At 50.5% G+C, this 14,424-nt stretch overlaps 1 protein-coding gene across 8 annotated transcripts in view; it reads right to left on the reverse strand.

Moving 5' to 3' along the window:
- LOC135909204 (uncharacterized) overlaps positions 1 to 14,424 on the reverse strand; it is a 444,253-nt gene that overhangs the window by 294,430 nt on the left and 135,399 nt on the right. For 4 of the 8 annotated variants that reach the window (XM_070524867.1, XM_070524866.1, XM_070524865.1 and 1 more), the window contains exon 3: positions 6,248 to 6,372. The exons of the other annotated variants lie outside the window; for them this stretch is intronic. In XM_070524867.1, the coding sequence (XP_070380968.1) occupies positions 6,248 to 6,372 (125 nt within the window). The remainder of the gene's footprint in view (positions 1 to 6,247; positions 6,373 to 14,424) is intronic. 8 annotated transcript variants of the gene reach the window in all.

Below are 14,424 nucleotides of genomic sequence, written 5' to 3' on the forward strand. Positions count from 1 at the left end.
GTACTTCTGCAACGTAATACAGAATCTAAAGAGCAAGTCATAGCATATGCCAGCCGAACACTTTCTCCAGCTGAGCGTAACTACACCATTACAGAGCAAGAGTGCCTGGCTATCGTTTGGTCGATTCAGAAATTTCGCCCATACCTTTACGGCCGCCACTTCACCATCGTCACCGACCATCATGCTCTGTGTTGGCTGTCATCAATGAAAAATATGTCAGGACGCTTAGGACGCTGGATACTGCGCTTGCAGGAATATGACTTCACTATAACATACAAGTCTGGAAAACGCCATCATGATGCAGACGCATTGTCTCGCTGCCCACTCTCACTCTCTCCCGGTAACGCGCCGTCGTCTTCCCAACCACGTCGTTCCGATGATACGCTTGCCTCCCACCAACTCTCGATAACGCCCCTGGACCAAGTTATGCTTTCATCACGCTCTGATTTCGTCTCGCTTCAGCGGGCCGACTCCTACTGTCGAGCTCTCATGGATCGCCTTAGTGGGTTCACCGAACCACCCAACAGCCGCTTGCGACGCCAACTTCGACAATTCCGCCTTCAAGATGGCGTGCTACACCGCTACGTTTACCACCCAACAGGTCACCGGTGGGTCCCAGTTTTACCTCGCTGCCTTCGCTTGCGGGTATTAGAGGCACTTCACGACGATGTATCGGCTGGCCACTTAGGCTTCCACAAGACTTACGACCGCATAAAGACCCGCTGCTTCTGGCCTGGCCTATCCACAACAGTGGCCAAATACATTGCCTCTTGTGCGTCATGTCAGCACCGCAAACGCTCGACATCCCCTCCTGCCGGTTTACTACAACCTCTCCCTTGCCCGGACGCACCTTTTGAATTTGTTGGCATTGATTTATATGGTCCCTTGCCGTTGACACCCTCCGGTCACCGTTGGATTGTCACTTCGGTCGACCATTTAACAAGATATGCCGAGACTGCCCCTCTGCGTTCCGGCACCGCTTCTGAAGTCGCCGACTTTTTCTTGCGCGCCATCGTCTTGCGCCACCGGGCTCCTCGCGTTCTTCTCAGTGACCGCGGCAAGGCGTTCATTTCACAAGTTCTGGAGGAAGTTCTTCGAGCCACTAATACCGTCCACAAATCTACTTCTACTTATCATCCGCAAACCAATGGCCTTACTGAGCGCTTCCACCGTACGCTGTCTGACATGATTTCCATGTACATCCGTCCTGACCACACTGACTGGGATAAAATTCTTCCTTTTGTGACATTCGCATATAATACTGCTATTCAACGGACTACCGGCTACAGCCCTTTCTTCCTTGTGTATGGACGATCTCCTTCCACCATATTCGACAGAGAACTATTTTTCGCACCTTCTTCGCCTAACGCGTCGCTTCCAGAAGATTTTGCTGCCCGAGTTGCACATTGCCGTCAAATCGCCCGGCAAAGCACAGAAGCGACCCAAGCGGAGCGCAAGCGTTACTGCGACAACAAACGCCGTGACCTACGTTTTCACCCAGGAGACCAAGTCCTGCTTTGGACTCCAGTACGCACTCCAGGCCTCTGTGAGAAGTTCCTTCCACGCTACATTGGTCCATACACCGTTGTGCAGCAAACATCTGCAGTGAACTATCTCGTCCGCCCAGTACACTCCGTCACTGACCGGCGCCGCCGGAATGCCGAAATTGTTCATGTGTCGCGGATGAAGCCGTTCACTCCCCGTTTAGATAATCTCTAATCTGCGGCCAGGCTGGCCGCTTCCATGACGGGGGGAAGTTAGTGTAAGCACTATTAACGTACTTCGTCGTTTTCATTTGTATATAGCCATCATCATCTTCCCTCTTCTTCGACTTCTTCGCGCGTGAGCTGCGGGCGTTCCCTTTTGTGGAATAAACAGCGTTGGACAACTTGATCGGTCTCGGTATTATAATATATATATATTGGGCCAGTGGCGTAGCCCCCCCCGAACAAAATTTCTGGCTACGCCACTGCCGGCGGCTAACAGCGAGGTGAGAGGTGCAGCGGGCGACTTCCGGTCCGGAATGGTCGCGGCGGCGCAGAATTCGCCGAACCGCGCCGCACAGCTCCGCGACCGAGTTGCGAGCCCCGCAACCAAGCACCCAGCCTCAAGGTCGAACGAAAGACTTCGCCCGCAAGGACAGAGTGGACCCCTGCTGCGCAGCGAGGTGCAAGCCATCGTCAGGGGTGGGTCGGCGCGCCTTTGCCGATCTTGCCTGCCGAAACCCGCGAGGGTGCGCCAATACCAGAGGGCAACGACCTCCGAGAACATCAAAAGAGCTGTCCTGCGCCATCTCGAGGCTGGTTCGGGGATCGCGTCAGCGTAATCGAGGCAGCCAAGAAAAATCCAGGGACCCTTTCGCCACCACGGACCCGGCACGTCCGACTGGGCAGGTGACGCCGCCGAGACGCAAGATGACCCGGACCCAGCGCCCTTCTTGCCTCCCACTGCATCCCGCTGCTGTCAAGCTGCTCCATGACATCGTTCAAGGTTCCGGCCTGGCTCGCGACCACCTACACGGCGACAACGACGGTCTGCAGCTAGAGCTGCTCCCTCACCAACATGGATTCAAACCGTGTTGCGGTCGGAGTAGCACGTCCCTCTCGCAGGAAAGCCTCAGGTGACGGCGGCCTCTTAGCGGCTAAAGGGTTATTTTAAGGAGGGGGGGATGTGGGGATCGCACGCGCATCCCGATATCTCCGGAGCGGCCACGCGGTTATCACGCGATAATCACGTGCTCGCTCGCGGAGGGTAGCGTGGAGAGGGCACCTTCGCCACTCCCGCTGCTCTTCGCGCCTGGCCGCGACGCTGCAGCCAAGGCACCCCGTTCCCTCCTTTCCCTTTCTTGGAACCGGGGAGACCCCCTCTCCGCCGCTCGGGAGAAGCGCTATTCCCCCGACGGAGCTTTGTCTCACGGCGGAAGAGCTAGCGAACGGCCGCATCTCAAATCAGCCGCTGAGACCGCCGCACGCCGTCCCCCTGTGGCGCCCGGACCTTGGTGTGCGACTCACCGCCCCAGGGCCCGAGCGCGGATCCACTTTTGGGTGAGCTGAACTCTTATCAGCCTCTTTTGTGGTTCCCACATGGTGCGGTTTGTTTCGCCCCAGACGTGCGGAATGCTCCGCCGCTGAGGTTTTGTGTTGTGTTGTGTTGTGTTTGTGTGTGTTGTGGCTGTTGCTGTCTGTTGGAACCATTGTACACCAAGGTGAATAAACACCTTAGGTCGAGACTCACCCTGTCCCCACTGGCCTGAACCCGCCGTGGTCGCAACTCACTGCGAACCGCGGGTTAGGGGTCACAGCTCTGACTGCTAGGGCTGCTGCGAAAGTGCTAGGGAGCGACTGCCGCTCCGCCGGCGCTGTGCGATCCAGAGAAGGGTCAGGTGCGCACGCGCGAGCCTGAGTAATACCCCTATAACTGCAACGCCCTCATGCAGATACTGTAAATAAACCCATATTCCTCGTCCTCGACGAGACGCAGTCCTTCCCTTCAACAACGTCCTAAGCGTGGATAAGTTGGACGACGGCATGGGCCAGCTACCTTCTAATTCATGCCCGACTCCAATCTTGACAACTGATTACGAGCGATGGGATTGACCCTCCAGTGCTCACAATATCTACAACCAGTGGCGTGGCAACAGGGGGGGGGGGGGGGGGGGGGGGCGTGGACCCCGGGTGCACGGGGCCAGTAGGCGGGGGGGGGGGGGGAGGTGTCATATACGTCTGAAGACACCCGCAAATTGTCGATATCCTCGCCTTCCTCGACTACACCCGGGGGGGAAAGGGGGGGGGGGTGACAGAAGAGCATAGGGCCCCGGGCGCCAGACGACCTAGCTACGCCACTGCCTACAACATTGTATTTACGTCCGAAATAAAAACTGACTGATGATTGATGATGACTGAAAAACAGATGTATCGGTTATGTTAACAATCGAGGCCGGCAGATGATTCCATTCACAGGTAGTTTTAGGAATAAATGAAAAAAAAAAAAGGTTCGTGCGACAATGTGGAACGCTCAATTTATGGTGACGGTCAGTACGATATGATATGTATGCAGGTTCGGAGAAAAGTTCACTTTTTATATTGGGATTGTAGTAATAAATTTTGTGCTGCAGTGATAGAGAGATAATTTAATTGAAAGAAGGCAGAGAGGTCGGCCTGAGCTAAGGCGCTCTAGCCTGCTACTCTGCACAGGGGAAGGGGGAACGGGAACATAAAGGTGTGATGAGGGATGATGATGACATAGCGAGAGGGATGCGCAAAGGTGAAAGCAAGTTCAAAACTCTGATGATAAACATTTACAAATGTCATCTACGAAGCCACAATCAGGTGATAAACGTGTTAACTTCCTATGGGATGAGAAGGGAGGGAGGTTGAAAGTAGCCTTCATAGATTTTACGCTTGATGTCCGAGAATAACAAGAATGAAACGTGCGCTACAATGTTTTACAGATTCTATCGCATTTGTTAAGTAATCTAAGCTAGGGTCCCAGAAAGAAGATCCATATTAAAGCTTAGGACGTATTAGTGTTTTGTACAGAAGTAGCTTTAAGTTAGCGTGGGCCAACTTGAACGAGGTAGCACACCGCTCTGCGCGAGAACTGACCCGCCGCGCCTAATCGGAGACCGCCTCTTCGAGTTCGGAACTCCTGGTTCAAAACACGCGAGAACGCCTGGTCAGGTACAATGACATCACAAGGCACTACCAGCTAGGCAGGCGGTTACTGCCCCCACCTCACCCCAAACTGAAACGTCGCCAGGCAGTCGTCTGGCGACAACTACAGACACACACCTTCCCCAGTCCGGTGCGATTGCGGCACATTTACCCCGCGCAATACCCGAGTGTTCTTTGCAAATTATGTCAGGAAACTAGAGCGACGCTTTCACACATGTTGTGGGAGTGTCGCGTTACATCAGCTACAATACAGTAGGTACGGAGGCTTTTACGTCGAAGTGGGCCGCCGCTCTGCGCTGCTCCAACCTCAAGACGCAAGAGTGGGGTGTCCTGCAGGCCCGAGAGGCGGAGACGAGGCAACGCCTCGAAGTCCCCTCGCGGGAGACCTGAGCCCCCGTCGTCTAAATTTGCGGATTTAAAATAAAGTTGTTTCCATCCCTCCATCCATAGACAAATCGCGACGGAGTTAACCAAGCGTGCGGCTAGCCGTGTTTGTGATCTGGTTTATGTGTGTTTGCCAGGAAAAATTAATTGGATGCTATGTGAACGCCTCAGTATTTATAGGAAGTGACTTGTGTTAGTAGATACTGTTAGTAGATGGGTGGTACATATAAGCCTTCTTTTTGATTATCAATTTGTTGTATCGTACTGAAAATTGTTCCCGGCTAGTTATTCCAAACTCTAGTTTTTTGCATGCTGTCCGGGTAGGAATGCAGGAATCTTCACTTACAGTGACACCTGTCGTTTTCATTTGGAATTTTGAGGAAAATATTTACTTTTTGCTCTACAGCTGGTGAACTTTGTTATTATCGCACGGCATTTTTTTGTCGAAACCCTCGCTAGTCCGTGGGCACGAGATATGGCCTCATTCGACAGTTCCATATTGAGCGCTGAAGAAATTGTGTCCCGCACTTCTTTTTCCAGAATGAGCCCACGTTTCTGTCCGGTCATCAGTATCTACTACGGTAAGAGCATCGCACACGTAGTGCGAAGGTGTGGGTTCGTGCTCCACCCGCGGCCAGTTGTTTCTTCATCAATTTCAGTAATTTAACCTTTGTTTAATTGAAATAATCAGTTCGAGTAATTTCCCATATGCTATCTTTGTTGCCTAGTTTGATATGACTAATGTATATATACATACACACATATATATATACTTCGACGAAGGCCGGTCCGGCTGAAAGGTCAGTAAAGACATATGCCATAATGCTCGTCGTTTTTTCTTTGTTTGAATGTTTACCTGCGGGTCTGGCGCGAAACCCTTCGTCTTGCATATATATATATATATATATATATATATATATATATATATATATATATATAAGAACGATTACAAAGGGAACCGCCGTATCTGATTTTTAATAATCATAGCATAAGAAGGCAACAGACAAAGACACTGTGGACATAGGCGAAATTACTCGAACTTACGAAGTGAATTAAGAAATAGTCATGACTTGAGGGTGCACCCAGAAGAACGAAGGCGACGCCGAATCCGTCACACTTGCCGCACACACATGCAGCGCGGTTTTACATATGGTACATTCCTCTTCCGCTCTTTGTCGCAAAATCCCCACCTGTGTAGCCGATCAGACTGGACACGCGTGGTGTTTGTTGGTCGCCGCCGCCACAGCGGGGCCGCGTCTGGAGCTCCGAGCAGAGCGCGTCACCCGGCATTTGCTGCGAAGGGGAGGGGGGCGCCCTGCGACGACAGAGGGATCACGCTGACAAATTGCGCGTTCCCTTCCGGCCACCGCAAGGTGGAGATAAGAGACCGCGCCTCTGCCCCCGCGGGGTGCGCTGCTGCTCAATTGATGAGGCACTCACGCGGCCGCAGCCACGCTGCGGCACCTTTTGGCACAGATATGCGAGGCCCTATAAAAAAATTCAGAGGAAACAGGAAAAAACGTCTTTTCTTAGAGCAAAAACCGGGAGAGGTGGGGTGGTAGCAAAAAAGAAAACGAAAAAAGACAGCAAACAAAACATTTATCGAATGATATGAAACGTATCGAAGCCGCTCCTGTAACGCGGTTTTCACACTGTGAGAATCGTCTTGCATTTGGTGTCAACCATCGTCTAATATTTTTCATCCAGCGCGATATCTCCTAAATTCGTCCCTCGCAGCAGCAAGCACGACATCCACCGTTTCTCTGACTCACTGCCTTTCAGGGATGAGGCCGTTTCTGGAATGGTCTCGCTCACCGAAATTCGAAAGCTGGCCTTGAAAGCTGAATCGGACGTGGCTGTGCCGGCTGGTTCGCGAAATATAACTGCGACTTTGCGGATGCAGAATAGCACGTGCGCTAGGAATTCGCTGGGGAGTCGCAAGGGAATTTGGCTTAATCGCGGGTTGCCGGCTTGCAACACTGTATCGTGAAAATGTTGGCCTGATAGAACGCCTTCATCGATATCGGTGTTAAGCAAAGCTTTCCTTGATGCAAATGTTAAAGGTTATGCAGCGGCAGTCTCGTCACAATTGATCCTCGCGAGTGGCTCTGCGGCTAGAAAGTGTGCACCACGCGGTGCGACCTGCTTCCCACAAGCCTTTCCTCCCTACGTTCTAGGCTTGCTCACATGACCATCGCTCCCAGCATAGAGTTTCATTTTAGTATAACTAGAGGGAAATCTGTCGCTGCGATCATTCAACCATCATGGCAATGATGGGAAGTACAGGTTACGGATTGGCATTCTGTTGACTGGCAAACTAGTCTGCAAGTATATTTTGGCAGTTTCAGTTTCCAGTGGGACAGTGCAACGCAAAGCTCTCTGCATTTGTTATGTTGCTCGAAGTGGCGATAGCGCGCTGGGCCAGCGGCTACGACGATGTTTGTGTCGCGGTGTGGTGTCGGAGGTCTGACGAGAAAGCGATGGCACCGTAAACGCCGAAAGAAAATGTTTGACCGTTTGGACCTTGGTTTGTTGAGTGTGTTGGGTTGGCGCTGTAGCGTTATGTGCTTTATGAAACTTGAGAATACGGAAAAGAAGGCACCTCTGATACAAGACATAGACAGTTGTACTTCTAGTGGCAGTGGCGTGACAATCAAATTTTATTGAGGGCTTCATTAGGCATTGCTTATTTATGGGGTCATTGAAATGCGTGTTTTAGGACTTTGAGAACACAAACATACTTGTGGTAGGAAAGGTTGCTCCTTCTTGGCTGTAGTCTAGTGTCGCAAAATGGGTAAGTGCAAAGCCACGCCATAACGCTTCGGAAGCGGTACGTCAACATAAAATAAAATGAAGCATACTCGTAGGAGGCCTCAAGCATCCCTGCTAGCAGTCCAGCAGACGTGCTCAAGAGGACGCTTTAGCTCGGGTAGTCCTATGTAAATACATGTAAAAGGAGAATTCGTTTTTCTCGGCAACCACTGCACCAAATTTGGCGAGGTTTGTTGCATTTAAACTAAAAACATGAAATGTAGCTGTAGCTGAAATGTAGCTGAAATGTAGAGACTGCTAGTTCCGAATTTTCGATTTACGTCATCAATGTTCTATTAAAAATTGGCAATAATCAAAAATTTTCAGCAAACGAAACTATCAAGTTTACAACTCTGTAAATCAGCAACCAAAAATGATATCATAATTCTGTGAGTTGCATCTAATAGTACATCTAAAGCGGACAAAACTCGTATGTTACACGTGGATCTAAAAAAAATTTGTAATATGGAAATACAGCTCTTGCAGAATCCTTGTACACAACGTAACGAATTCACGTAAGATATTTTTACGGGGATGTTGAGAGTATAAGACTGTATGTACAATGTATATACAAGAAGAATCATTGGGGTTAAAATGGCTGACTAGTAACAACACGCAGCAGCCAGCGTCTCGCAATCTTCTTCCTCTCTTTCTATCTCTCCTTTCAACCTTCCCCAACAGGACCCCCGGGCGGTGAAGCGCCGTCGCGGCGCATGGTAGGCGAAGAACTGCGAGCGAAGTATGGCTTCAGCCGCGAAACATGCACGACGTCAACAGGCGGCGGACTTGAGAATGGATGAAACGGTAATGGCGCGATCTCGTAATTGACGTCGCTGACGGAGGACTTCAGAAGGCCCTGTGTAGCGAGAGAGAAGCTTCTCGGAGAGGCCGACCCGACGACATGGTGACAAAATCAGCACCCAAACACCTAGGGCGAACTGAAGATCGCGATGGCACCGGTCGTAACACTCTTTTTGCAGATGCTGCGAGGCTAATAAGCGAGATCGGGCGACTTGACGCGCCATGTGAGCGCGATCGATGACTTCACGAGCGTACTCAGTGGGAACGCGGGGCATAGAAAGTTCGATGGTGTCAAAAGACAAGGTGGGATCGCGACCATACCAAAGATAAAAGGGTGAATATCCTGCGGTGTCATGTCGGGACGAGTTATATGCGAATGTCAAGTAGGCCAGCGTGGCGTCTCAGTCGCGGGGATCATTGGAAACGTACATCGACAGCATCTCTCTGAGTGTTCGGTTGAGACGTTCCGTAAGACCGTTCGTTTGTGGGTGGTAGGCGGTGGAGAGCTTGTGCTCAGTGGCACAAGAGCGGAGGAGGTCGTCCACAATTCGAGACAAGAACGAGCGGCCGCAGTCTACAACTGCCGAGGTGCACCGTGCTGGAGAATGACGTCGAGAAGGAGAAAATCGGCGACGTCAGTTGCGCAACTAGTCGGCAACGCCTTTGTTATCGTGTAGCGTGTCGCGTAATTAGTAGCGACAGCGATCCACTTATTCCCTCTAGTCGTTGTCGGAAAACGGCCAAGCAGGCCAAAGCCTATGTGAATGAAAGGTTCAGGGGGAACATCAATTGGATGGAGTCGTCCGATAGGTGGCAGGGGAGGTTTCTTCCGGCGCTGACATAATTCGCAAGTTGCGGCATAACGACGCACAGAGCAGGAGAGACCCGGCCAGAAGAACCGGCGTCGTACGCGGTCGTATGTACGCAAAACTCCAAAGTGTCCCGCCGTCGGTGCATCACGAAGTTGTTCGAGAACGACGGATCGCAGATGACGAGGAAGAACAAGGAGCAACTCAGGGCCGTCAGGGTTGATATTGCGGCAGTAGAAGATGCCGTCGTGAAGCAAGAACGTGCGGCACGTGCCCTCAGTGCTGCCAGTACTCCGGCTATGATGGACTGCAAGGATTCGTCACGTTGTCGTTCAGCGCAGATGTCGGTCATGTCAGTCAAAGCCATCACGCAGGTCACCGTATCGTGCGCAACAGGATCGGCAGGATCCACGGGTTGACGCGAGAGGTTGTCAGCGTCGTTGTGCAGACGTCCAGACTTATAGTTGACAACAAATCAAAATTCTTGGAGCCGCAACGCCCAGCGACCAAGCCCTCCTGTGGGGTCCCGGAGAGAAAACAGCCAGCAGAGGGCATGGTGGTCTGCAAAGACCGAAAACGTGCGGCCGTACAAATATGGCCGGAACTTGGCGACAGCCCAAACTAAAGCCAAGCACTTCCGCTCGGTGATGGAATAATTTTTCTCAGCAGGTCACAGCAGGCGGCTGGCGTAAGCTATCACGCACTCGGTGCCATTCTGCTGTTGGGCGAGAACAGCGCCGATGCCGTGGCCGCTTGCGTCAGTGTGGACTTGGGTCGGTGCAGATGGATCAAAGTGGGCAAGCATGGGAGGCGTGGTCAGAAACCCGATGAGAGGGCCGAACGCGTGAGCTTGCTCAGGGCTCCATGTGAACGGCGTGTTCTTCTTAAGAAGTTATGTCAAAGGCTTAGCAACGTCGGCGAAGTTGGCGACGTCGGCCTAGCAATATTGGCGAAGCAGCGCACGTCAGAAGCAAAACGTGGCACAGGGAAACTGCGTACGGCGCGAACTTTTTCCGGGTGTGTTTGGACACCGGATGCGTCAACGAGGTGTCCCAACACGGTTATCTGACGGCTCCCGAACTGACACTTCGAGGAGTTCAGTTGCAGGCCGGCTTTTCGGAAGACCGCAAGAATAGCAGCGAGTCGGGTAAGGTGGCTGCCGAACGTCGGAGAAAATTAAAATAACGTCGTCAAGGTAACAGAGACAGGTGGTCCATTTGTAGCCTCGCAGAAGAGAGTCCATCATACGTTCAAATGTAGCTGGAGCATTGCATAGGCCAAAGGGCATGACTTCTAACTGACATAAGCCGTCCGGCGTGATGAAGGCCGTCCTTTCGCGGTCCATTTCGTCAACTGAAATCTGGCAGTAGCCGGACCGAAGATCGATGGACGAGAAATATTTAGCTCCGTACAAGCAGTCCAAAGCGTCATCGATGCGTGTTAGTGGTTAGACTTATTTTCGGGTGATCTTGTTTAAATGGCGATAATCGACGCAAAAACGCCAGGCGCCATTTTTTTTTTCACAACGACAACAGGCGAAGCCCAAGGGCTGGCTCATGGTTCGACGACCCCTTTGCGGAGCATTTTGTCTGCTTCTGATTGGATGACTCGACGTTCAGCATGCGATACACTATAGGGACGCCGACAAATATAATTCGTGTCTCCAGTGTTGATACGGTGATGAACAATAGATGTTTATCCTAAAGGCTTGTCGCCGAAATCAAAGATGTCAAGGTACGATTCGAGGAGAAGACGTATGTCGGTGGCCTGTGCAGAGGGGAGGTCAGGTGCAATCATCTTGGTCAAGTCATCCGTTAGGGAACTAGAGCTGTGAGCTGCAATTGGTACTAATAAACCGCTCTCGGCACCCAGACTTTCAATGTCAAATTCGGACGTATTAGAAACGCTGGCCAAGAACATACCGGCTGGAAGCACTTGAGGGCACAGGCTAAAATTCAGAAGCGGAAGAACAACGTTGTTATTAGCAATATCACCAGCTTATGCGGAAGAGCAACGTTCCGGTTCAAAAGCACGCCGATGATGGGGCGAAGGACATATTCACCGTCGAAAATATGTGGCTGTGCGGTCAAAGCGGAGTAAGTGACTGCCTCAGGTGACAGACGTACATCTTGAAGCGAACACAAGTGCGGTGGAGCGGTGCTCGGAGCATCGGCGTCTCGAGGCAGTGTCAACTGAAGAACGCCGGTTGCGCAGTCGATGAGAGCGGAATGATGGGATAAAAAGTACAATTCAAGGATAATGCCATGACGGCAGTTCTCGATCACAGCGCAGAGAACAGAAGTAGGGCGGCCGGCTATACTTATGCGCGCAGTACACATTCCAAGTACAACCAGCACACTGCCGTCGGCCACACGAAGCACTCGGGCAGCTACTGGGGTGAGGACCTTCTTTAAACGTCTACGTAGACTGGCACTCATCACAGATAAGTGGGCTAGAGTGTCGACGAGTGCTTGGACATGTAAGGTGTCTAGTGGCCTGCTCGAATTGTCGGCACTCTTTGATGATAGTATCAACTGTAGAGCAGCTTTTGCACATAGGCAGATTAAAGGGCGTTGTCAGTAATTCGCCTGAGCAGATGCCCTACTTTCACACCTTCTTTCATGTCGTGATCGGCTTTACGACAAAGCGCCAGCACGTCATGGATATACGAAACATAGGACTCTGTGGGGGATTGGGCACGAGAGGCCAGTTCCTGCTTTGCGGCAATTTTACAGCCGGCTGGTTTGCCAAACATTTCTGTTACCTTCTCTTCGCATTGGTCCCAGCTGGTCAGCTCCTCTTCATGGTTTTCGAACCACACCTTTGCCGTGCCTCTTAGGTAGAACAACAGGTTAGCTAGAATGAGTGTAGGGTCCCATCTGTTGATACCACTAACACGTTCGTACATAGCCACCCACTCTTCAACGCCGGCGCCATCAGTCCCGCAGAAATTCCGGGACCCTTGGGTTGCACAAACACAACCGAAGGGGACTGCGACGTAGCGGGCAATAGTGACGTTGGAGACGTCAACGACGTTGATCCCGAGTGCTCACCGTCATTCATGATGAGGACGGTGATGTGACGTCTACTGCGGAGCTCCGTTTCCAGCCGTGGTACCCCGCATCTCCCACCAATATGTTACGGGTATCTTGAGAGTATAAGACTGTATTTACAATGTATATACAAGAAGAGTCATTGCTGGCTAGTAACAACACGTCTCACTATATTGTTCCTCTCTCTCTCCTTTCAAACAATATAAATTGAGATATTGAATCTGTCCGCTTTGAATGATCTCATAGGTGCCGTTTACAGAACCGCGATACGTGCTCTTGATGCACAGCTATTAATTTGTAAACTTCGTGCTTCTATATTTCTCGCACTTGGAACTTTTGAAAATACTTTTAACAAATTTCATCCGCTAAATCGAAATTCCTCTTCAGCAGTCACTACAATTGAACTTTCTCTCTCAAATGCAACAAATTTTATTAACATCGGTCCAGGGGTTGCCTCAGAAAAACGTTTTTGCGTTTTACATGCATTTGAATAGGCCGCGTCGGAGTTGGGCCTGAGCTAAAGCTTGCTCTTAAAAGTACTTGAAGAGGTTCAGCAATCGTGACAGCCGACGCAGCCTTTCGAAAGAGTGAGAGGGTTCACAAGTGCCTGTCGGCTGCGAGAAAAATCTCGCGTTCGCAGCGAGCAGGCGTCGTAGCAGACGACACTTGTAGCATTCCTGTCACGGGCGCAACACTTCCTCACAATACAAGATTTGTATTTCCATAAATACTTGATGGTATTCTTACATAAGTACATGCACGGCTGTTATAGCTATTGTAAAAATAAATAATTATTCTCTTGCGTTAAATCGGGAACAGAATTGCAAATGAGTGCATACCCTGGAGTGTCCTGGTGTGAACCGTAGTAAACCGTGCTTCAATCTCAAAGTCTTACAAAGTTTCTGTAACGTGTTATGCATTATATAAGACACTGCAGAAATGAAATTAGATTTTAGGCGATAATATTTGAGTATAGCTTCGTTTACTGTGCCGCATGAAAACACCACTAGTCTAAAGATCGAAGTCAATCCGAAGCCTGTACTTCCCATCATTCCCATGTAGGTTGAGGCAACGCTCAGGTGAGCCCCCGTAGACACTAGCGCCACATTTGCCTCTAGGGTATTTATTTAGAAAATCTATGGCTCACAGTCCTTTTCTTTGTCCCCGTGTTTGGCGCTCGTGTTCAGTGCTTTTGACCAGCAAATGTCAGCAGCGTGACTGAAGCAACTGCGCATGTGCATTTGCGGCACGTGTAGTACGTGCCACAGACGAAACTATTGATCAGGTAGACCGACCAGAATTTACGAAATTCTCGAGGCTTAGCGCGATTTCCGACAACTCAAAATTCCAAACAGTGAGCCAGACTACCTGCGCTGATAGAGTTTATTTATTTTCAATACTCTCAGGGCCATAGGCATAACAGTGAGGAGGGTCATACAAAATCGGTGGCGGTTTCCTTAGTAAGCTTTTGATTTCGGTTTCCTTAAATTTGTTGACGTCGGCCATGGCAGCGACGAAGGCAGTGGAATGGTTCCAGTCATTACCAGTTCGAGGAATAAATGAATTCATTCCAAGGCTTGTTCGATAGTGCGGTATGCCTACCTTGAAGTTGTGGTCTCTTCGTGAAGATATATAAGATGGAGAAAGGAGTAACTTAATTATCTTTGAGAAAAGTGTTGGTATAATAAATTCTATGGAAAAGACATAAACGAAAGTATTTATGGCGCAGAGAAAGAACCGGGAGACCAAGTGCTGAGTTCAGGGCAGATACGCTCGCAGTTCGGGAGTAATTTGAAGCAATATAACGGGCGGCGCGGTTTTGGGCAGACTCTACAGCGTTAATTAAAGTTCTCTGATTGGGATCCCAAATCGAGCATGTATATTCAAGTTTAA

The sequence above is a fragment of the Dermacentor albipictus genome, chromosome 9 (assembly GCF_038994185.2).
Source record: "Dermacentor albipictus isolate Rhodes 1998 colony chromosome 9, USDA_Dalb.pri_finalv2, whole genome shotgun sequence".
NCBI lineage: Eukaryota > Metazoa > Arthropoda > Arachnida > Ixodida > Ixodidae > Dermacentor > Dermacentor albipictus.